The 26,045-nt window shown below is 34.4% G+C and overlaps 1 protein-coding gene across 1 annotated transcript in view; it reads left to right on the top strand.

Moving 5' to 3' along the window:
- The window catches only part of LOC147079440 (proton-coupled amino acid transporter-like protein acs), a 68,034-nt gene extending 42,213 nt beyond the window's left edge, over positions 1 to 25,821 (top strand). The window contains exons 3-9 of the mRNA XM_085960466.1: positions 5,301 to 5,393; positions 11,739 to 11,889; positions 13,502 to 13,708; positions 15,777 to 16,049; positions 17,306 to 17,484; positions 22,075 to 22,250; positions 24,354 to 25,821. Coding sequence (XP_085816592.1) covers positions 5,301 to 5,393; positions 11,739 to 11,889; positions 13,502 to 13,708; positions 15,777 to 16,049; positions 17,306 to 17,484; positions 22,075 to 22,250; positions 24,354 to 24,595 — 1,321 coding nt within the window. The 3' untranslated portion in view covers positions 24,596 to 25,821. The remainder of the gene's footprint in view (positions 1 to 5,300; positions 5,394 to 11,738; positions 11,890 to 13,501; positions 13,709 to 15,776; positions 16,050 to 17,305; positions 17,485 to 22,074; positions 22,251 to 24,353) is intronic.
- The last annotated feature ends 224 nt before the right edge of the window (positions 25,822 to 26,045 follow it).

Genomic DNA, 26,045 nt, shown 5'->3' with positions numbered 1-26,045 from the left:
CGTTAGAAATGCAGCAAAAAGCAAACGGTGCTTTTTAAAATCTTGAGCCAATATCGAATCTCAATTTGAGAAATTGATATATCTAGCGGCAGCATTTGATATTATTTTTATTTTCTCACTGCTCCACGGGCCATAAGTTGACACCCAGCGGGCCGCATGCGGCCCGCGGGCCTCAGGTTGGCCACCCATGCTTTAAATCGAACGCATATATTTTTTATTGTTAAGTGTTTATTTTTGTATTACCAACCATTGATATATTAACAGCATCCTTCAGAAAATCTATGATCCGAAAGCGTAATCGTAGTGATAATCATTATTATTGTGATACTAGTGATACATATATTTAAATTCCAATTAACTGGAGATATTGATATACTCTGGTTTAGTTGGAATACAAGACCAACCAGTTAGTGTGGTATCATCGAAGAATTATGTTTATTTTTTACCACGTTTTTCTTAGCTCGTATTCTTGTTTGTCTGGTGGTTGTTTATCCAGTACAAATCTTGCAATCGATTTTTAACCAACTTCCCGACAAGCTAGACATTTGAAACTGTTAGAATATACCAGAACACGATGCCAATGCATTCACTTTTAGCCATATTTAAGTAGAATTGAATTCATTTTCAGTTAATTCTGTTTTGTATGAAAAGTTATTTCGGAGGAAATCCGTAATCCAAACCACTATTAATGGTTGCTAAGGAGGTGGTCCTAGCAACTAAATTATTAATATATACGTGCGTTACTATGGAAATCAAAATGATATTTCAGTATTCTATATTTATTTGTTTGTTGCAAAACAGCAAAAAAAATGATTTGTTGACAATTGCCTTATTTGTCATTTGTAAAGTTTATATGATTCAACAGAAAATTTAAAAACGTGGTATATAAAAAGTTCTTTTTATCTTGTAATTATGCATATTATGCAGCGTATACGAATGGATTTAGCCATTCAGGGCCCTACTCGTTGCACCAAATATTAGGCCTCCCATATAAAAAACACCACATACTAACAACCTACTAGTTACCTAAAATGGCGTAAAGTTGGCATTTCATAATAATTATTATTAATTTCGTAAATGTAAATTTGCTGAATGGATGCGCGAAATATTTTCTGAGTATTCGTTAATGTTTATTGCTCCCATTTTTACATGAATTCATTCAGTATTTTTTTAATTATTGATTCTTTTCACATCTAAAATCCACAATTAATATATCACAAGTCAACGCTCTCTACAAAGGGCCCTGTCGCCAACTGTATTGATTATTTTCACTACATTTTTTTATTACATTGAAAATAAGTATGTTTTATGTTTTGTTGCACGTTTGTGTTTTTAATCGTAATTGAGACTATCAATAAAATTTATCAAAGACAGTTTAAAAATACTTACATCATTCGGCAATAACTGTTTTGCGAGAATACCATTAGTAAATTACTATTTTGAGTGCATAAATGTATTTACAATTACATAATATTGTAAGAACATCATTGTCATTTTTTTTCAAAACATTGATGACAGTAATTAAGCTATTTTTACATTACATTTTATTTCGGGGGCCTTATTCCTGGACGCATCGGTAAATCTGCCCCTGGTTACAGATTCCGTCAGTGCTGAGAGAGCTGGAGACGATGTATCTCGAGTAATACCCCGTTTACACGTGCATGGATTCACTGTACACAGTAAGAAAATGTATGGGGAAATATGTATTATCCTGCAGTTGGCAAGATTGCGTGCATGAATCAAACAAGTTTGGAAGCTTCCGAATTGTGATGATTTATTACGCGCAAGTAAGATTATTTTCGATCTGCGCCTGCGCAGTAGAGCGATAGGCGCGGGGCGAACATGCCTGTAAAAATACGAACTACTCATTTTGAGCGTAACCGATTTTCAATACGACCTGTCAGATAGTAGAATAAAATGACAACCTCGCATCTCGCGTACTCTTGAAGAATGAGATTGGAGAGACAGTCAGCACTTTTACGTGTAAATAGTTATTGTCATGACAGTTTAAAATAAACACGATTGCCGATAGTAATTCCATGCACGTGTACAGGCGCTATAAGGCCCTCTATAATCCGGTTGGTACTTACCCGGGACGCACGATATCGAATTTCGGAAAAATCTCCCGGAATTTTCTAAAAGAAAGTTGGCAACCCTAATAGTCAGGCTGCGTCGTAAAATTGCAAATTCAGATCATCGCGCTGGTTACTACTTGTAGGTACATACTCTGAATTTAATTTACTAAGAAAATATTCAATCTCTTTGTTTTAATTTTGTAAACCATAGAAGCAATAATTAGCAGTGCGCATGGTTTTCGCTTTTTCACGCCAAGGCCCGACTTTAAAAGAATTTGGTTATGATATAGTCTGTTGAACAGACTAGTTGAAGTAATTCATTGCCGACTCAAGTAGAAAGCCGATACATTCACAACGACTGGTCTTACTTTTTCCGCCCCTCCCGTCTATGGATGACCTGTCATTGTTCTATAGAGTGCTCATACTGACGCGTCTGTCGTATTCACACAGGGGATGGTGTGATTTGGATAGATAAGTTACATGATAAATAATACACTAGCATTAATACACCTTCTACAAATGCAATGCATAGATCAATGGTATTTATTTTTTGGATATCGATATTACCACCAGTTTTTGTGTGAAGGACTAGTCTGACTTTGACAGCTGATGAATAACAGGAATGTATATTATTTATAAATAACACTGATAGTTAATATTATATTTGATTTGAGAATTTTTTGTAATTCAATTTGAAACGAGATAGGGCGAATCAATATGTCAAGCAATCTGCGATCTGATTTGACAGCTGAAAAGCGGACCACTCGTTGCTTGTGCAAAAAGTTATGGTCAGGCTTTATTAATCTAAAGATGGCGGTGAGTAATTACAATATTTGACCTACATAGGAATCATGGAGCATTCCCGGGCGCGCATATTTATACAAACCCTTCGTCATGAAGTCGCCAATACTTCATCTCAGAGTAATAGATTACCAATGAATAAGATCCCATCGATATGGATCAGTTCCTCATAAAGAGTGCTACTGTGTCGTCAACTTTAATGAAGTGAGCAGCCAAAGTGGATGTCTGACGACACTTAGAAATCCAGCCAGGCTGAAAGCTCCGAGAGACGAGAAAACAGACCAAGACCGAACCGAGTACTTATCGCCGGATTGATTACCAAACCTGAGATAGGATCTGGATACTCCCCGAGTGATCGCCATTTCTGAATGCTAGCCGATGGCGACAGATGGGAATGGCTGGACCAATATTCAACTCGAGACGAAATGTCTGAGATCCTAGACTGTACGCTATTAAAACCAAATACTGCAGCTACCTGTGTTGCTTTACAGTAGCGACTCATACCACCTTACGAAGACAAAGGGTTCAAAAACATTATGATGCACGTCGCGTACTATCATGTTGTCACGGCGACAAATTTAGTGTATTATTTCGTCATTATGCAGAATATATTGAATGATCACTATATCTATAAATACAATGATGAAAAGTGCCAACTCTAATGTAAGTATTAGTATTTTGAATTATTATTCATTGTTCATTAATGTTTTAAACTGTTTCTACGTGTGTGTATAAATATGAATAATTACTTGAAATTTTGCATCCATAGATAATATTTTGGACAGACCAACCTGCAGACCATAGATAATAAACAACATTCTTATAGAAAATACATAGTGCCAACAGCTAAAAACAAAAAACACGCGATTTTGACATGAGTTGAAAATGTGTAGGCATATAAAAAATGATAAAAATCATTCATTGAGTCATGCGGGTGTCGATGTAGTGCGGTACGCGTGAGGTGACCTCATTGTTGTTCTGGTGATTTCGGAAGATTTTGCTATGTTTGCTATATTTTAAACACCAAGAAAACGACATTACACAATTTTTCCCGTAGCGGCAGCTTACTGTGACACCACGTGACTGTCCGCGATGTGCATCACAATATATTTGAACCTTTGAGTAGCCGTAAACTGTACTTCGAGAGAATTATGCTTGCGACGGATACTTGGTATAACTTTAGGAGAAACAAAAAGATAATAGATTGGACCATACAGCCTATCATTACATTTTGAGTCAAGAAGTGATATTAGCTAGGCTTCACTAAAATTGCAACCTGCTTCCGGCATATCGGAAAGCCGCATGCGTGTATACGGCGGATATACAAGATACTAGTATTCTCTAACGCAAGAGACTGGCTAGCGATAGGGATTCTTGCGCCATGTGGTGTCTATATGGTCCAGCTGATGAGCGGACATGGTCACAGTACCTAAGTATTTAAGCTCACAAACACTCATATTTTTATACCGGTATGTACTACTTGATTTTCTCTCCACCACTCGCCACGTTTCCACATCCATTATGCAGGCGTACCTATATTATAGGCGCCTTTTAAAGTTGTGCTAAGAGGGGTCTTGGACGATTTGGCGCCAGGAAAACTGGACGCCACGCAATTCGAAAATAAATAGACGTGAGGTAGGTACTTAATTAAGTACTAAACTATTTAAAATTATTATTTAAATTATTATATTATGATTTAATAGTTGGTGAGAATAATGATTTAATCGTGCATATGTTAAGTTCCAACGAAAAAAGAGTTTTTTTATTTTTATATAAAGCCTTAGGCATGGTAATTCTCAATCCGCAATAAAAAAAATATTTTAAGAGTATAATGAATTAAAACTATTAAGCAGTAGATAGAAACTGATTGAAATTCATCGTCTACGTTCTGTTTACTTGTCTACGACAGTGAGGCGTCCAATTGTCCTGTCGTCCAGTTCTCCCATTCCCTGCTAAGAGTGTCTCAGGAGCAATTTCCCAAGATCTCGGTTGGCGTGCACTAAAATGTGCGTGATCCCTACTTCGATATAATGTATTACGGTCAATTCTCGATGAGAAAAGAAAGACCTTCTCGCTCGCCGTTAAATGTTGCAAACTATTTTAAGGCTGAGAAATTTTTCCTTGTAGCTACCAAGTCGTAATGACCAGAGCGTTGGAGCGGACTCTTTTTTTAGTTGCTCCGCTCCAGATCCGCTCCGGGACCTAATACGTAATACTAACTTAATATGGAGACAGACACTCATAGAAGATGTGATCGGCATCATTCAATTCGCCACATAAGCGACTCAAGCTGACAGAGCTTGGAGGAAAAACCACCGTGGCTGGTTAAGAACCGAGAAGCCCAATGGTCTGGAGTCATCCTGGCTATCTCTACTGCACCAGTGCTACGTATATTATTTTAAATTTAAACAAATCTATTTTTAGGGAGAGGGGAGACATTGAAGCATCACCGTCGAGCTCCGCTTCAAGCGGCGATTACGACCCGCACATACACCGTGAGCTCGCCAACCCAACAACGTAAGTCCACTTACCATCATTTATTATCATTGCTAGGGATGGCAATACCAGTATTTCACAACCGGATTGATACCGAAATACCGGTTTCAAAAATCCAAAATACCGATATTTTCGGTATTAACGGCCCACGTGCTCGTCGTAGGTCAAAATTGAGTTTTTATTGTATTTTCAAACCATGATCCTGGACACTCCTTAAACGTTGTAGATCATCTATTTATATAATTTTAAAGCCTTACTATCCTTTATAGTTATTTTAAACATTTGATGACTGCATAAAGTATTTTTGTTACATAAAATAGTATTCTTTTAAACCTCTCGCTCTAATGTTTTAGAATATAGTCATATTTCGGTACATAACTGTGCAGTGGCGTTAAGATTTTTTACATTTATTAATTTTTAAACGCATTTATAAAACCATTACCTAACCGAATTTTTTTTATTTTTTTTAAACGGTACATGTTCAAACACGCGCGTCAATATCATTTTACTCCCAACTTCAATTATAGTTTGTCAATTTATGGCTACGGCCGTATGTTGTAGCTTAACTACTGGGGAATGACAAAAGAAATGGCGTATTTCAAAAAAACACTACCTTATTCTTAGGTCAATAATTATTATAAAGCAACCATTATTCATAAGATGTTTATCACACTTGAATGGTCAAAGACATAGCTTATAATAAGTATCTTTAGAATTATCTTCAAATGTGTTAATCTTGCCGATTTTTTGAATAATAAAATGCCTAATTCTTATCAAATTTGGGATCACAGAGATTATCAATATATTTTTTTATTGTGAATATTTTACAAAAATTATCTCGTTATAATTTATACTAATGGTTTTATAAATGCGTTTAAAAATTACAGAAGTAATCCATAATGCATGACATAAACTCGTTACTTGATACACCCACAGAACAGATATTTCTGCACAGCATTATGCACGTGCAATGGTGTGTGTAATACACCAACATTAAATGAGCGTAAATGCATAAACCGAGAGCAGTTTTTAGTATTCGACGTAAAACGTATTATTGACACGTGTGCAAGTTTAGCCCGGATCTTCCTTACTCGAGTCGGTTACCTGCTATCGCCTTACCCGTTATGTATTTCAGTTCCCATTATTTCTGAGTTCCCTGGATACACCCCTATTTACTTCATGCCATACGTACAATGTTACTTCTTTATTATTTAATTTATATATGGTGAAGTTATGAACTTGGAGTTTTTGCTTGTAATACATGGCAGAAGCATCTGTTTTGGGGCACAAAAGTACACTTTGGAGATCCATTGTAAATACCAGTTTTTTCATAACTTGCACTCTCTTTTGAAGCATTTTTGGTAACCCTATAAGAGTGTTTTTTTAGAAGAGTTTCAACCGAAAGTTCCAACAACTAAGCTTGTTCTATAATATCTGAAGACACAGATGTCGTTCCAACATGTCGTTCTTGGATTCCAATATATTTTTTATTGACGACCGTAGAAGGATCATTATTTGTGTGTATAATATCATGTTGTTCACCTGAACGAAATGTTCCATTTAAAATATGAGTAAGTCCGTCGTCAGGGGGTAGCAATGTGATATAGTCTAGAAATTCGAAGGTATCTGCATTTGAATTTGTGAATTCATTTAAATTTCTATGAACATCTACGGGAGTTAAAATAAGATCTCCAACATCGCTATTATCCGATGGAGGAGCTCCATTAAAAATCTGAAGGAGCTTCTTATCAGAGCCAGAAGCTGTAAAATTATCTAAAAATCCGGAGCATCAGATTCGTGATACTTTTTGTGTAGTGCTAATTCAAGATTTTTTTTCCTCGAAACGACATCTGTAAAAAACAATGTTATAAAAATTACATGTCAAAAAAACCGTAAAGATAAAACATTTCACTTTTAATTATTGTAAAGATATGTAAGTAATATTTAAATATTGGCTATTGAGGTGGTGGTTATTAATATAAGTACTTCCTTAATGTAGATTGTAGCGGCTCAAATCTTTTTAAATAAATTGAAATTAACTACTATGTTACTATTACTATGTTGATGTTACAATAACTTTACACCTAAGAGCGGAATGCACAATCTAAGATTTCGTTCCTAAGGATAAGTCGCCGAAAAGCATGACTTAACTATAGACAATCCTGAGTATAGAGTTAAGGAATCCTTAACCATAGACTACTTTTGTTATGAACACGCCCCCTTCTGTATTACCATTTACCACTGACAGCTGCTGTCAAAATAAATTCACATGTCTATAACACAGTCCATACACTCAAATTCATTTGACAATGTATCTCAATATGGATATTGATAGTGTTAATTCGTTTGGCATGTACTTGCAGAATATTATTTTATTTTTATACGCCAGCCCGCAGAAATACAAAATACCAGATGAAGAATGACACTTGATGCTAGTGTTAGCATGTTAAAAAAAATCTTGTGGTGCCTGTGGAATCACGTATAATGACTTATAACGGAAACATAAGAGTATTATAATTAAATATTAATATGTATTTATAGTTATTGCATTTATAAAATGCAGTTGTCATATTTTTATCATCGTTTAACGATTATAAAATAATTTACCTAATTTACCTAACGAGAATTTTTAAATATGGTATTATTTTCAATAAAAATGATCTTAACTAAGGACAGTGTTTCTGCATAGTGTTTTCTGCTAAGGAAATTTTAGTTATGACAAATTTTTCTGCATTCCGCTCTAACAGAGTAAATAATAAAAATTATCTCAACCTTACCCACTAAATGTTAAACACTTTAATTCTTGAATACAATTATATAATTATAGTAAGTAGAAGAAATAATATATTTCTTACCATGCAACTTTCTTTAAATGGATAATTATTGTCATGTGACTGACAAGTATTAACTTGACTCATTAAAATGTGTGACGAGTCATATCAATGTTTGTTTGTATTTCACATAACTGTTAATTTCATTTAGTAATATCTGCCATGTGATTGATGTCATAAAGGTGATCTTAAGAGCGTACTTCAATGAAACGGCAAATAATTTTCAACAGTAGGTGCGATGAAATTTTTCACTAGTCGCCAATCGGAGACCGATAGTCGAGGTGTCTGCACGTAGATTTGTTTTGTCATGGCGTCGGATGAAAATATTATTAAGTCGTGTAAAGATGACTAAAAACTTTACGTATTTACTTAAAAAAGAAAACATGTCAATTAATATACTATTGTTATTAGTAATATAATAATAAACATAATATTAAATGGACGCATGTTGGATTTTTATGACAAATTATATTTCGTTCGGCACGCATCATTTGCACAATCCGCGCATCGCCTAGCCACGATCTTTTTAGACCATGCCTCAGCTGAAGAATAAATAGCCTTAAGTTAATTACTGCTATGTGCATTTATATCACATAGCAGATATTACCATCACTGAATTCAACACTGATAGATGACAGCTTTTGTTTTTATTTATTTAGAATATTTTCGTAATTCTAATCACATAGCATTATATATTGATGGAGAAAAAAATAACCTATCCAACGATGTAAATAACCATTGCCGACTCAAGTAGAAAGCCGATACATTCACAACGACTGTTCTACTTTTTCCGCCCCTCCCGTTGTTGTATATGTATGAACTGTCATTGTTCTATAGAGTGCTCATACTGACGCGTCTGTGGTGTTCACACAGCGAATTGTTTGATTTGAATAGATAAGTTACATGATAAATAATACACTAGCATTAACACACCTTCTACAAATGTAATGCATAAATCAATGCTACATAATTTTTGGAAATCGATATTATCACCGGTTTTTGTGTGAAGGACTAGTCTGACTTTGACAGCTGATGAATAACAGGAATGTATATTAGGTATTTATAAATAATACTGATAGTTAATATATTTGATTTGAGATTTTTTTATAATTCAATTTGAAACGAGAAAGGTTGAATCCAATATGTCAAGCAATCTGGGATCTGATTTTGACAGCTGAAAAGTGGACCACTCGTTGCTTGTGCAAAAAGTTATGCTCAGGCTTTATTAATCTAAAGATGACGGTGAAATAACTCAAAACTGACAAAATGTGCACACATCAGGTATTGCAGAATCAACGACGATATTCAGTACTGAAAGCTGAAACAGAATCTATAAATTAATTATGATTTAACAGGGCTGTATTTTTTTGTTGGCATGCGCACTGTCTAGTTTACTTCCATTTCCTTTCGATGTCATTGGTCAAAAGCAATGACACGTGCAGATTTGCGAAATAAATTTTCATTATAGATAGTTACTTCCGTCATTTAAAATTTATCCGAATGTCTCGCCAGTTGCTCGCAGATTTATGAAGTTGTCAGGTGTATGGAGAAATATAATTTAGTTGAGCAAAAAAGTGAGAAAAATTGTTTTTACTTCTCACGGGATAAAAGTAAACATATTGCTAAGTGTAAAAAGTGCAATAAACTAATAAAACATGGAAATATCAGTGGGTCACATACATATTATCGAAGAATACTTCATAATATTATAAATTGATTTAAGGATCGTTCGAAAAAAAGTGACAATAGTTCAACTACTATCTAAATTTCGTCACTGTTCTGGCAAAAGACACTAATTCGAACAAATGGCATAAGTATTGAGTTAGTTATTCCAAAATGTTCCTTATTTCAAACTTTACCGTCTGGAAACCTTCTTAAGAGGACGTTCTACAGAATTGGCCTTGAGAATTGAAAATATGATTTTTTAACATGTGGTCCATAATATCTGGTCTACTAGTTAATATAAAAAGGTCGTGTCAAAGTTGTTTGTGTTAATAAATTTGCTCTGTGACTGATCCGACTCATATTTCACATTCATTTCATCAGGGCTGTCGAAGACATAAATCATAATATATATTTATAATTTTAAATTTTTATTTATAATATATATTATTTAAGTTTTGTGCATCTAATGCCGGGTCCACACTGGCAACAAGTTAATTTGCTGGCAACCTCGTTAGATTTTACGATAATTATTGTAAAATTTCTTAAGCAATTATGGTAAGTATCGTAAAATTTAATGAGGTTGCCAGCAACTTGTTGCCAGTGTGGAAATGGCTTAATATCCAGTGTGGTTCACGTAGTGGCATGGACCTGGGGTTAGCTAATTCAGGAAGTCAACACCCATGATAGAATTTTTTCCAGTTTTGGTTGCATTATATTCCAAAACTCTTCTGTAAAAATCGTTTCCGAGTTTATAAATGGAAATTTCTCGGTGTACATAGTAAACAAACCTACGAATAAAAAAAGACAAAAAGGAACATACTGATTCATCGCAGTAAAATCTGGTAATCAAATTCGCCATTTTGAAAAGCGACGATTTTGCGTAAACAAATATCACGTGGTCTGTACGTGTGCGGCAAACTTCGATTGTGTTTGTAATTTTGTGCAAAGTGCGAATGTAATGTTTTCAAATAATTGATATGGATTAATTATACCATCGTATTATTTTCTCGAAATCATAAACATACTATAATAGTATTTGAGTATCAACCTATGTTCAATTTGAATTGGGTTATAATAATAATATACCCGTATATATATCAATAGTATGTTTGCTACAAAATCCACCCAAGTTATCAGTACGTACTTGCACAGGTTTGATTAAAAACCATGATGAAATTAACATTTAAAAAATATGAATGCTTAATATTATTTTGACAGCCCTGTTTTCTGATCGGCTTCATCTAGCAGGTGTTCATAAAATAATAATAATTCTCCGCGCGGCAGAAATTATCAGTAATAATAATAATATTTCTTGAAATAAAATCTCCGATGATTAGTGATTTTTGCGAAAAGATCGATTTAAATTGACGTAGTTACGACGCCGAGGTCCTTTTTATACTAAATTATATTTGAACGGCGGGCTCTTCAGCGGGCCCTTAATAAATAAACAGTCTTTATTTTAAAGTCATCCATTTTACGATTACTTAATAAACCCATATGATAGACCATTTTAAAAACTTCAAAGTCAAATTACTCAAAACTAGTATTCTCCAGTTAGTGTGTTCAGCCAGAACAGAGACGATTTATTTGTACATACCTACTGTTTTTTTCCTCGGATATTTTTCACGAATATCGGTATTCAATAGGAAATACCGGTATTAATATTTTCATTCGGTATTGCAATCCCTAGTACCTACAGAGCAAAAGCCAAATATAGCTAACAACATTACACATAAAACATCGTAACTGGTAAGATAACCTCTACTCCATGGAGGCCGCTACCTTAAAGGGTAATACACATATAATATGCTGATTCTGTATAGTGATTTTATTTATATGTTGTAACAATACTTAATAATGTTATTTCTAGTAATACTGAGACGCTCATTCATCTGCTGAAGGGCAGCTTAGGTACGGGAATCTTGGCGATGCCTCAAGCCTTCCACAATGCGGGTCTAATCAGCGGTACCATCAGCACGATCATCATCGGTATACTTTGCACATACTGTCTCCATATCTTGGTAAGGCACTCGATTTTTTCTTTCACTATATCTTCCAGAAACGAACATGTACCTATACCTATATTGTATTGGTAAAACTCCCATATTTCAAATAAATTATAAGCAGTGACGACCCTAGAAAAAGTCCCGCTCTTTAACAGACTTAGGCCCGTTTCAGTGTCAGTTCCGGTGTCCATGGCCCCCACATCCTGAAGCGGGCCCCACTACCTATCGCTAAGGATAAAGGCAGTGTGACGTTCTACATTAGCGTTTTCCAAATGGTGTACGCGATAAAATTAATGTGTATATTTAGTGTTTTTTGTATATTCTAATACATTCATTTGAATTATGGAGTTGTCGAGGATTGATGCACAATTCAAAATTGTATCGTACAACCATATAATTTAAAATAAAAACATTATTGAAGGCTTACTATTAAAGCAAATTATTTGTAATGTGTGTTTATCTCACTTATCTGGTCGACTCGCTTCGCCGGGTCCCTCCTGAGCCCGGGCCCCCAGGCTTATGCCTTAATGTTCCCTTATGGGGGCCATGCCGGTGTCGCGCTTGGCCGCTACATTCTCAAGCCGCCGATACACTTGTTTTTATTACCTCAGCCAGTTGTATGTTCTAATTTATAACGCGAAATTATGCGTTGACTCATTAGCTCTGGGGTGTTCATAAGCATAATACAAATACCCGTTTATTCGAATACAAAGGCCTTCTATATTATATCGAGCGCGACACCGGTGTCACGTCTGAAACGGGCCTTACGAGTAGAAATTTTCTGAAAATTCGTTAGGTACTGTTACACCCCCTTATGGTCCCCATTTGGGGATGTCTCCTCTGGGGGGGGAGTATAAAGAGGCCTGAACCATTTTCAAACCGACGATAGTAAAATGGTTGATTTCAAAAAAAAATTAAAAATACGTGGCAACGTTGCTTGTCTGAATGTCAAAAAACGCAACGCCGCATTTTGTACCCACTGACAGCGAACGATTTTCCCGCGAAGGAGATGCTCAGACATCTAAATTGTAAACACATGCATTTCGACCTCCGCAAAAATTATAACAAATTGTATAAAAATGTAGCACTAAATAGTATCCCCCATAAAAAAAAATCGCCGTTTTCGACCATTCCGGTGTTATTTTGTTCACTACCAGGTCCCAAATGACAGATGATGATGAAACATGACCATACTGAGCGAGGAAGAGAATGCACTCCTCGTTCCCGCTTTGGACGGAGATGTCAGTACCTACTTAATTATTTTTGGCTGTCTTAAGAAAATACAGCATACATCTTTAAAATAACATATTATACTTACAGCATCTACTGAGGATTAGAGCATTTCCACGAAGCCTGCTCTCAAATAATGGTGGTTTCTGGTACCCTTGTAAAAAAAATGTCTGCGATTAACCGCCATTACAATATGTTTGTATACACTGGCGAGGGGTGGAGGTAGGCTGTTAAGATCCGGCATAAATACTGCACACTAATCATTGTCAGACTTGCAGTAACTGTCATTTGACCCTAAATGCGCCGTATGAAAAAGTCTGCAAACCATCCGGATACAGGATCAATCCAATACAATGTAGTCAATATAGCAAAGTAATTTTAATGCATTTGATTTCAGGTGCGATCTCAATATGTCCTGTGTAAGAGACGACTGGTGCCTGTCCTTTCGTATCCTGATTCGATGAAATACGCATTACAGGGCGGCCCAAGTATCTTACGGAAGCTCGCTCCTGCTGCACCCGCCATCATCAACACGTTTATGATTCTTTATCAACTGGGAATCTGTTGCGTTTACATAGTTTTTGTCGCAACGAACATTAAGCAGGTGGGATATAATTATCTTGATAACAATATTACAGTCGAACTTGATTATTACGAGGAAGATGGGACCCACTGAATTTGCTCGTTATAAGCGCTACTCCTTATATCAGAGAATAAGTAGTTTTAAATGAAGGTTCACCTAACAAAAAAAGTCGAAATTAAAAAATCTTAAAACCATTGTAAAAATCCCCGAAACAAGCATGGCATTCATATACTACAAAAGAAGTTATTTATTGTGATGAACGCTGGTAAGCACCTACGGACTTCACAAACCTTGAATTTTTCAACCATATGCGTGGGTATTTTTTCATTATTGTCGGCAAAAACAACAATTAGGTAGGTACTTAGATACTTAACTGGTGTCATAAATGTAATCCGTCCTCAGCGGCATCCTGTCCGATCGGATTTTATTGTTTAGGGTCGAAATGTTTTTAAGCGATCGACACATTCACAGTATATCGGATAAGTTGCTCGCTATCACAGTGAATAATATAATATGGAGAATATGGAGAAAATCATAAACCAAAATGTCAACGAATGTTTCCTCATCCGAATGTCCGAGATCGTAATAACTGAGTTCGACTGCTACTATTCTCACTTGCTAACACACATGGATTTAACATAATATTATTATACATTGTAACATTTTATACTAATGGCACTAGGTATATTGTATATTATAATAACTATGTACTGCTACTATGACCACTACATAATGTTATGTATATCACTGTTGCATTGTCAGAGTGAACTTTAGCGCCAGCGATTATGGGAATCCTTACACATTACAAAAGATCACATTTTACATTTTCTTGTCAATACATTGTATACGTAATTGGTTTCTGAATGTTAAATGTACAAAAGAAGAGTAATGTAAAAAAAACCTCAAAAAGTGTACCTATAGTACTTAATATAAATATTTATATATCAATCAGTATTATTTAACGAGGCATATTATAGAAAGCATGTGTTTTTTTATAAACTTGTCAAGAGATAGTTTGAATACCACCTTTTTTTCTTTGTGGAGAGAGGAGAGACTGCATGGAAGCGCACAGTTTCTGCATTATCAACAAGAAATCTATATTTTAAGAAATGTACGAAACAGCGAATTGTACGAAAGTAGAACGTACAAAAGCCAAGGGCCGCCTGTATACACATTCACAAGGGCATTACATAAAATAAAATACAAATAAAATAAATATTATAATATCGCATTTTTAAATCAATTCTTCTATGAAAATAATTAAGTATTTCTCCACAACTTGGTAAATCATTTTACAGTATCACCATAAGATTTGCAGCTGTAGTGATTCTTGTTTAGCATATTATATAGCTTTACCTCTACCTGCTGAAGTTGCTTACAATCTATATTCAATATTTTTTTTAATTTTACACTCAACAGTAGCGTGCGGTGTCTTTTACTTGTTTTAATAATTATCATACTTTTTAAATGAAACTATTTATTTATTATAAAATGAATACACAAGATTGAAGAATCATTTGAACACACTTCCAAGTATATAGCATTGATACTCTGTTCGGTTTGTGATGGTAGTGTGTTCAAATGAAACTGTGCGTTCGAAGTGTTTCAAATGATGAAAATTGTGTTGCAATTTGCTGGCGATTGGTGGTATACCTAATATGTTTTATCAATTAAATATTAATTGTACTAGAATAATAATCATAGTTGAAAAGTTTTTATAATGAAAAAAGTTAAAAAGTTTAATAATAATTTATCTATGTAACTGATAAAATCACGTATTGTGTGACTAATATTTTATTACCTACATGATATACATACACTATTATTTGTGAATCCAAAAAGAAGACATACTTGCTAATATTGACATCACAAATACATTACAATATGTATATAATGGTATTCATCTATTAATTCAGTATATTTTCTGTATTATGTAATATGAAGGTGTTATTATTTGTAGGTTATAACTTATTCTATCTAATCATTTATATGAAAATTATTTCTAATTACTAGTCATTTTTATTAACTGTGTAAATGAATCGTCAATGAAATTTCTCGAAATACTAACAGAATTTCATTTTGTTTTCAGATATGTGATGCTTACCTAGCCCCTCTGGACCTGAAGCTGCACATGTGCATCCTGCTTCTGCCACTGATTGCCATTAACTGCATCAGAAACCTGAAACTCTTGGCTCCATTCTCATCTATGGCCAACCTCATCACCTTTGTGGGCATCGGTCTCATCTTGGTGTATGTGCTCAAAGATATCCCCGATATCAAGGAGCGGGATATGGTTGGAGAAGTTCACAACTTCCCCCTCTTCTTCGGGACTACACTCTTTGCACTGGAAGCAGTGGGTGTGGTAAGTTATTTTATCGTTTATGCCATTAAATAACATCCACTCAATTTACCTTTTATTTAAAAACTGGCTGAAGTAACCAGCTTTGCACGAGGTCACTTCGTTGATCGATATACATTTTTTATCTTACTTAACAAAACAATAATAGTTTCATTTTTCAATATAACAATATATGTATCTAGGCATACAACATGTCTAAATAAAAATAATTCTGACGCCAAGTCAAACAAAAAAATTTAAATCTAATTCATAATAATATGCAAACTTCATTTGTTGTGAAAATTTTGAATTAGAATTGGCAGGAAATATAATTTAAACAACAAACTTTCTGTATGTAGATGTCAGTTGAGACCAAGTAGAAAAGAGAAAATTAAACAAACATTTTGACTTCTATAATATACTAGCGAGTACCAGGCATGCGTTGCAATGCCACTTAAAGAAATAAAGTGTTTGTGTTTAAATTATTCTGTTTATTGAAACCTTCGCGACAACTGACAAAAAACAACAACTGACGAAAGTTTCATCGCAATCGGATAAATGGTATGGGAACGCATACGGGACACACAACCAAACATTCATTTTTATTAAGGTTTATTTTTATAGAAAGAATAGAAATATAGATATTATTCGATATCTTTGACAAGAATAGGAATTGCAATTCCATATAAAATTATTCATACTTTTTTATTAATTTCCAAGATACAGAGATTATCAATATGAAACAATAATACAATTTACTCCATAAAAGTGTTTTTTCGGTATTCTTACCAAAAACAACTCTGACGATACTAAAAAATCATAATTATGACAAAAATGGATACTTTTTACTACCTTTGTTTCTTTCTAAATCTCGGGATTTTAGCATTTTCAATCTTAGGATTTAAGAATCAATAAATTGAATGAAATCCCGGAATTACACACCCTATCACATTCTGTAAATGCATCAATTGAGACTTTTTACTGCGATACAGAATCTTCGTTATGCTCTTCTTCATAGAGATGTATAGAAAACCACCTAGTTTATGACAGAATCAATGCAAAAATGGCGAGAAATATGTTTGGATAGAAAAGCTCAGCCGGCGTCTGACTTTTTTCAGGCGTTCGCTCAGTATTTCACTCCGGTTGGGTCTTTTCTTCAAACATATTATAAGTATTTCCTCCTAAAACTATATTTATATGCCCTTTTCTCTGTGTTAAGAACCTATTGAATCGATGTTTAATGTCTGTCGGTTCTAGTCTTCCATTTCTTATTTTTCCAGATCATCGCTTTGGAGAACAATATGAAGACTCCTGGATCATTCGGTGGCTACTGTGGTGTCCTGAATATCGGCATGTCGGTGATCGTTGTCCTGTATGTGGTTATGGGTGCTCTTGGATACATCAAATATGGATCTGCCGCGCAAGGATCCATCACCCTCAACCTGCCAAATGAAGAAATGTAAAATCATGTTTTTATTATACCTATATAATACTGTTATATTTAGGTGAATGGAAGTTATGTTTACTTATGATGGGGTTGGGATGTGAATGTAGTTTTATTTGTAAAATAAATAGGATTCCATATTATGCGGCATTCGGAACAAGTAGGTTATATCTCGTGTCGTAGCTTGCCTTCAGGTCAGTAGCTTGTCAACTCGCTACCACCATAATGGCAGGAATAGAATGACATCTGATGTAATATTAGAGAAGTCCAATAGTTAGGGAATCTCTAGGAACGGAAAATAGGGAAATGGGACAGATATACATGGAATCGGCTAACTTTAGGAGAGCAAGAAACTAACACAGCGTGGATTCTTTGTTTCAATACACTATTCTGCCCGCTATGGACAACAACGTGAAGTATAAAATGAATAGAAAAGCGTTTCTGAATTGATTTACACTGTTATATGTTTAGATAGAATAAAGCTAGAAAGAATAATTGTTTAGAAGGAAACCTGGGCGCCAATTCATCCTCAAGGATTGAGTAAGATGAAACTTTAAAGCACAGGCTCTCAAACTTATTTCAACCACCGCCCACTTTGAGATTTAATAAAAATCTAGTGCCCCCCATATTGTTTAACTTACCTTTTTACTTCTGTTGCGTATCTTAAAAACAGTTATTGCAAACATAATTTTTAAACATGCATTATTATATGGATAAGATAGATAGAGTGTGACCAATGACATTAATATGAACGAAGCATCTAGACAAAAAAATGACACTCACTTTTTTGTCGGGTCTGCCGAATGGCATAATCTGTTCTAACACCATTACAATAAAGGTGATATTGCTATAAATTCCCGATGCTCTTTGTCGGGTCTGCCGAATGGTTTGGTTCGAACGGGTTCGCTCAAATGAATATTGACACTAGAAACACTGTTCTAACGCCATTACAATAAAAGTGATATTGCTATAAATTCCCGGTGCATGATATCGCATAATGGAAATTGCTTGACGTCTACCTATACATGTGCGAATGTCGCTATGAGCGAATTTACTTGCTAGCTACTGTACTAAGTGAGTTGTCCATTAATAATGTCATTGGGTGTGACCCATATCATATTTCTATATAAATCCGTATTTAATATAGTCCGCACTGTACTGTCGTCTCTTCTTTTTTGCTTCCAACATAGTTTTTAGACGCAAGTAAAATGTTTTACAACCTCTTGTTAGCTGGAAAAACAATTAAATATTAATCTAAAATAGCGCACTGCTTGCCGCCTATACACATATTTCACGTAATTCACGACATCGAGCTTGACAGATCAAAATGCCATTTTGGTCAACTTTCGGAGATGCCAGATTCATGAAATAAAAAGCGGGAACGAGACTAGTGCATGCGACACTAGTTTTTTCGTCTATACGGTTCTAGATGCATTCAAGCCTAAAATCGCATCTCAAGAATTTCGGATAGGGATGGGATCGCCGCGATTTGTCAAGAAAAGCAATGCAAGTTGTAAATAAAGTACTGCTACCATTCGTAACATCATATTTATGCGAAACGGGATTTTCTGCATTAGTTGCAATGAAATCCAAATATCGGCCCCGTTTGGTAGAAAAAGAGCACTTTGTGCTAATAAACAAGCACATCCATCGCATGAAAAATAAATTAATTAAACAATGAATATAATAAAAGTAGTAAAAGCTTGTTTATTTTTAAAATTGAGTTTTTTTCATTGTTGTATTGAGTAGTACATTTTTGGGAATTCAAAAAGGTGTCTATTATTTAATGAAATAAAGGGTGGAGAGGCGCCAAGATTAGATTTTTTAAAAGGGAGGCGTAGTAACATAAAGTTTGGAAACCACTGGTCTACGCAGTGATATATTTTATTGTTTTGCTGTGTTTACTTCTTCAAAAGTTATAAGCGATTGTAATGTAATATTTTTGGACATCACTACCGATCAGTTGACGGCCTACCTATAAAAATGTTTCAAGATGACAATTATTTATATTATGTACTGCGTTAAACATTACTTATATTGACACCGAAGCATCTTTTTTGCGATTGCTTTCTAATAAATGGTATTGCCGCTATAATAATTATAACTTTGACATTTGTGAATTTTTACCTTTTCTTTGTGCGATATATTATTTATCGGTGAAAACAATTTTACCAATGTGTGTAGTTGTGAATATTTAGTTAACTTATATTTACAATGAGTGTTGTATGATTTTTGTTTTGTGAAACAAACTTGTATGTGATTTCATTTATATATTTGTGAAATCATTTAATATGTGTGAAAACTACTTTCCAAATGTTCAAGTTATTTTTTTTTTGTGAATATTGATTATTGCAATATGCGATTAATTCCCACGTTATTTTAATATTATTGTCATGTCTATAAATATAAATGAAATCACTTACTCACAAAGTTTTAATTTTGTGGGACTGGTATCTGGGGAATAAAATAATTATAAACCATGCACTATAAGCAGTGGCGGCTCGTCCATATGCACTGCAGAACAGCAGCACCCCCAAACAAATTGAGAAAAATGTATTATTGTAATGTACATAAATTTATGTATGTTATATGAAAATATCAATATTATTTAAGCTCACCCTCGCACCGATACATCCAATAATTATTATCATACACCGCGGTACTAATATCGGAAAGTGACCATCTTTATGATTTTATGCACTACCATTCTCAATGGAATATGCTCGAAGGTGGGGCGCGGGGAGCGGGGCTCGCAGCTGGAAGGTTGATCGGTACTGCCGGTCTGATAGTATTTCGCCGTTTCTGCATTCGCACGCGAGCACGCGCACGACAGCTAGGATAGAAATATAGCTTTAGTGATTTATTAACATTGTTAAAATTTCATTCTGTAAGCAATTTATGCAAAGTTCTTTATTTTAATTAATAATATATATTTAATTTTGATGTTAATAGTAAAATATAATCCAAATAAACATTTTTTTATTTTAATTAACCGCAGCACCTCCAGATATCTTATCCACGAGCCGCCACTGACCATAAGTATAATAATATAACTTAAGAACCTACCACCTCCAAAAGCTTCTTGCGCATACTATTTAGATCAACCACAAGGTTACACCGTGGCCCGCACCTCGTACATGACACTGCAGAGATGGCCACTCTTCTATTATATCTGCACTGTAGACGGACAGCTGGCCACAACAACGGAATCCAACCAACTGTGCCCACGGGCTTAACTTAACTTAACTTAACTTAACTAGGTCAAGCGTTATTATTAACCATATAACCATAATACAAGCGACAAACTTATAATGTTGTTACGCTGCTCTATGTTCTGTAATAATGATGTGAAGCATAAGCGCGAAGGTACTGTGTGTACAGAAGTGGCAAAGGTTGGCGACACTTTCTGGTGAATAGATTGTATGAACATGTACATGTGTCAGACGGTCCAAAACACTACCAGTCTCTTTAATTTTTTTAATCAGCTTGCGAATACACCTTTCAGTTAGACGATAATTTCTACGGAATTCTGACCATAATTTTTGAAATATGATCGTCAAAAACTTGCCATTTTCATTGTATGGTTATATGATTTTTATGCATTGTGCGGTGGAGAAACAACCTATTGTGTAGACTTTCAATTATTATTGACGATAAGTCAAAAAATACGCGCGAAATATTTGACTCGTATCACAAGTTGGATAACCCTGTATATATCGCACCGTGAGTTTGAAACCAAGGTAACTGCAAAAGACATATTTTGGATATATTAGGGTTTGAAGTCTTCGTTTTGTTAGGAGAAATAGAGTTTCTAAAAAAAAACCATAATATTTGGTTTATATCTACATTATATTGCATGTTTTTTCAGTTACTTCACTTTTACATTATCAAGTTCACGACTTTTGCAGTTGTTTTGCATTTATTCTCGAAATTGAAAAATTTGCGGATGCCTTGGTTTAGTTTATATATGATATATAAACTAAATCAAACTAGATAAAAGGCTTCTCGATAAACGCACCCAAACTAGAATAAGTATTTGATTCTTATGACACTGTTAGCTATTTATTTGTGATGTTATCGGCGACATTGCTTAAGATTTTTTATGGGTGGAGGAAAGGCTGCGATAATCAAGATTTCACTAAATTTTACATAAATACTATTTTTCTATCATTTCTATCATTACATTTTAATATAACTTCGCTGTAGGATTGGTTTGTCGAATAGACCAAATGTAAAATGTTTTGGAGATGAAAAACCAATTACATTATCCTATATTTAAATACATGGATGTATTTAAATTGTTGTTTTTACAGCATATGAATGCTGTTTTCATTACAAAGCAATTTAAAGAAAAGGATGATTCTGGTCCATTTAGATACAAAAAAATCATTCTGCATTAAAAGGTCGATTTCGACAAAAACGGATATTCGACAAACCAATCCTATAGCGACGATAAGTCAATGTAAATGTTAAATAAGCGTTTGTTATCAAGTTTTCGGTATTAAACTCTAATAAATATGATTTATTTTTATTAAAATATTTATTAAGGTAAGCTCTAAAATATGTTCCCGTTAATCCATTATCAAAAGTATCTCTCTTTTTCAGAATGGCCCAGTGCGTGAAGGCTATTTTTGCTGTAGCCATTTTCATAACGTACGCTCTCCAATGCTTCGTCCCAGTTGACATCATCTGGAATACATACCTGTTGAAGAGAATCGGTAACTCTAATCACGTGCTGGCCTGGGAGTATCTGCTACGTCTTTTGGTTGTTCTCGCTACTTGTGAGTTGACAAATATTTATTTTTTTCAAAATTCCATAACATAATATGTAATATAATATAGCTTCTTTCAAAACATTTATATTTAACTATACATCAGCAGTTACTGCTCCGAGGACATCCCGGTGCTGCTACTCCAGCCAAAATGTACATCATTACCACACAAATAGCATTCAGGTAGTCTTGCGAAATGAGTCACTTGATATGAACGTAAGTTTTCGCGTAATTTAGATTTCATGACTCGTTCACTTCTCCATCCCAGATCATAAACCAGTAGCGAAGGGTGGAGGAAGAATGTTAAGATCCAACATAAATAGTGCACACTAAACTGTGTCAGTCAAACGTATTTGTTTTCAATGAACTAATGGTACGTTTACATTTGACACTTATATTGTCATATTTATGTATGACACCATATTCACTAAGTGTAAACAGTAATTATATTTGTACCAGCCACTTATTTTGCGTGTGTCGACACTCACCTGTCACTTATTCAATCTACTTATATACGCAAATGTAAACACCGCGTAAGACTACAATGTATAGATAGTGTTTGTTAGTTTTCAATATTCAATTAAACCCTGTTTAATCCAAGCCATAGTAGAAAATAGTCAAAAAATATTCGATTACCTATAAAATATCCAAAATTATGCCATTAAACCATACTTACATCATTTTAGATATTTTATAGACAGAAGCATATTTTTTATCGATTATGGTTTGGTTTATTAAAAAATTAGCCAACACAACGGTAATAATATGAATTCTTAATTCAACGAAAATAGATACCTAAGAATGACTGAAAAGGTGCGCACTTTTTTATCGAATCGCCCATAGCATACCTAAACTATTATGGTTTGGTTTGAGCAGGATTCAATTAACTTTTAAAAACTAAGCGTGTGCATGTGCGTTTTGCAAATTGCCAAATTGCAAAAATGACATTTCCAATATTCACAAAAGTTTTAAATATTAATAGTTAAAAAAACCGTGTATATATTTTTTTTATAAAGGACATAGTCATAGTGTTATAAAATAGGAATTTAATTAACCACTATCGGACTGATATCTAGGGCCCCGTGCTGTTGGGCCCTGATGTACATTTAGTTGCTATAAGATTGTAACGCCACTGTCACATTTGTCTGACTCGTTTATAAGACATAAGATCGTTCATAATGAATGCTATTTGAAAGGATGTTGTTGATGTTTAGCCATGACATCATGAGTCAATTATGAGGCATCCGCATATAAGATGGTGTACGACTGACTTATGGGCAGTCTCTGACTCACGTTTACAAGTCAGTTGTACGTACATGAACGTTGCATGTCTAGGGCTGTCATATCCAAAGAAAAAGTAATGATAATGGTATCGTAATGAAAGATACTATCAAAACTTTTTTATATTACAAAAAATGCAATATTTTCATAAAATAGATGAAAGATGACCATTTAACAGAATTTGAGGTTAAAAACGTAATAATTAAATAAAGTAATTACAAAAAATAGCATTTGTCTCATCTCACCCCATTTCAAAGTACAGTAAAAACGAAACAATGATGCGGTTCGTCGATTGTATATGTACGTATGCGTACGAATACGCGGTCATCGGCTGCCAGGCATTTATCACAGCTCCCCATACGCACGCACACTATCGACCAACCGCATTATTGTTTCGTTTTTACTGTAGGTAAATAATATTTATTTCACTGCGCATTAAAAAAGTAGTTTGTATTACTGAGTACATTGTAGGGGTTGGATGTTTTTGTACTGGTCTCCCACCAAAAGAAAAGTCTCTGTCAAAAGTATAGAGTTAACAATCAAAAAGCTTTGAAGCTTTTTTGACTGCCCTACGCATGTTTGATCTAGTTTCAGATATCCCATTAGTATGCTATGACAGATACTATTCAGGAATGCATCCACCCTTTCTTTCATGTTGATCATCAACACCGAAATTACGGTTGAAAACACCGTACATGAATATTTAATTTATGGGGTGATTGAAGAGTTTAAAATTATAGTGGATATGACCTTTTTTTCTTGTACCTATTATGTTGACTATCACATTAGTCATGGCCAACATTTTTTTTTAAACCATTGTATTAATTTCAGTTGTTCTGGCAATCGCGATTCCTCGTCTGGGCCTGTTCATATCTCTGTTTGGAGCGCTGTGTCTTTCCGCCCTGGGCATTGCTTTTCCAGCCATTATCGAACTCTGCGTCAACTGGCCTGACAATCTTGGCCCGTGTAAGTGGCTCCTCATCAAAGACACGCTGTTAATTCTGTTCGGAATCATTGGGCTCGTCGTAGGAACGTATACAAGTATGGTGGAAATTGTGAAAACTTTTATGTAAATAGGAGAGTATTGATATATCGACGTTTGAAGTTTACTTCGATGTAAAGGGTAAAATTTTGCAAATTATCTTTGACTCATCAATGGGGGGTTTCGCACTCCTTTGATCATATTTAATTTCTTTATTCCAATATTGGAACTGGAATTGAAAACTTTCTCAGAATCTCGAAAAATATTTTGTTGTCAACTAACAAAGTGTAATAAGAAGAAAACGTTTGCTTTATAAATAAACATATTAAAACAAAACTATTCTTCTCCTAAAATTCATGAAATGGGATCGGAACTAATATGCATGATTATAAAACTTAGTCCAAAGTAGATCACTTAAAATAAAGATTTTAGTAAATGATGCGCTATTTATTCAAAATAACCAATCAGGGAAAAGGGGATCTGATCATATTTTGCTAGTACTGAGATTAAAAAGAAATTGATAGTTAATAAAATGTTCATTTAGGAAACGAGCAATTGATTTTTTAAAAGATTTGGTCCATTGTACATCATAAGAATCTTTATAAACATTTTGGTCTCTTAAGGCTTAATTACATTGGCAGACGCGTAGACCCAATGATCCACGCCGACCGTTGTGGCCAACGTTTTTACACTATTTGCAATTACACACAACGATTCAATCGCGTTGCTCCTTGTTTTTGATTGGTTTAAAATAAACATAGTGTTGCTATTATTAAAAATATAGGTTGACCGAAAACTATTTCTTCGTTAGATTGGTGGAAACACTGAACAATATTCCCACGCAAATTTACATCAAAACTGAGGTGTCAAACCTAGTGGGCGGTGTTCGGATATCTGGTCCTTGTTTTTGATTGGTTTAAAGTAAACATAGTGTTGCTATTAATTAAAATATCGGTTGACCGAAAACTATTTCTTCGTTAGATTGGTGGCAACACTGAACATTATCCCGTGCAAATTTACGTCAAAACGATCAGGACGACGGAAAATAGAGTTTTTCCCACTTTACTCACGATCGCTCCCGATCCTTGAAAACCATGGAGAATAGATTTTGACAGTCGTGGCAGACGATCGGGCCAGACACAATCTGCCAATGTAATTTGAGCTTTACATCGTTTGAAAATTCCAGCGTCGATATCAAAGAACATAATGCAAAATGCCCTAAGAAATAATTTAAAATTGGCAGAATTAAATAATTATTAAATTGATTTCATCCATATACATTTATATTTCACTAACGCAATATATATAAAAAGTATCTGACGACAATTTGAAACACTTAAATTTAAATCTTAAACAATTGAATGTCGTAAGTAACTCATTTTCGCTGAATTTGTGTTCTTACGCTCTACATTAAAAATCTGTCTTTTAGTTAGGTCCGTGAATTGTTTTAATTTTTTTGGATCGTATTTATAATTTTAAATTGAAGCAAGAAAATTTTAAGTTTGAAAGAAAAATGTTTGAGCAAGTAGGTACTTTGTTTT

This window comes from Rhyacophila brunnea, unplaced genomic scaffold, assembly GCF_057557595.1.
Source record: "Rhyacophila brunnea isolate RB1 unplaced genomic scaffold, BYU_Rbru_1.0 scaffold_1, whole genome shotgun sequence".
Classification (NCBI taxonomy): domain Eukaryota; kingdom Metazoa; phylum Arthropoda; class Insecta; order Trichoptera; family Rhyacophilidae; genus Rhyacophila; species Rhyacophila brunnea.
This window is presented reverse-complemented; position numbering and strand designations above follow the sequence as displayed.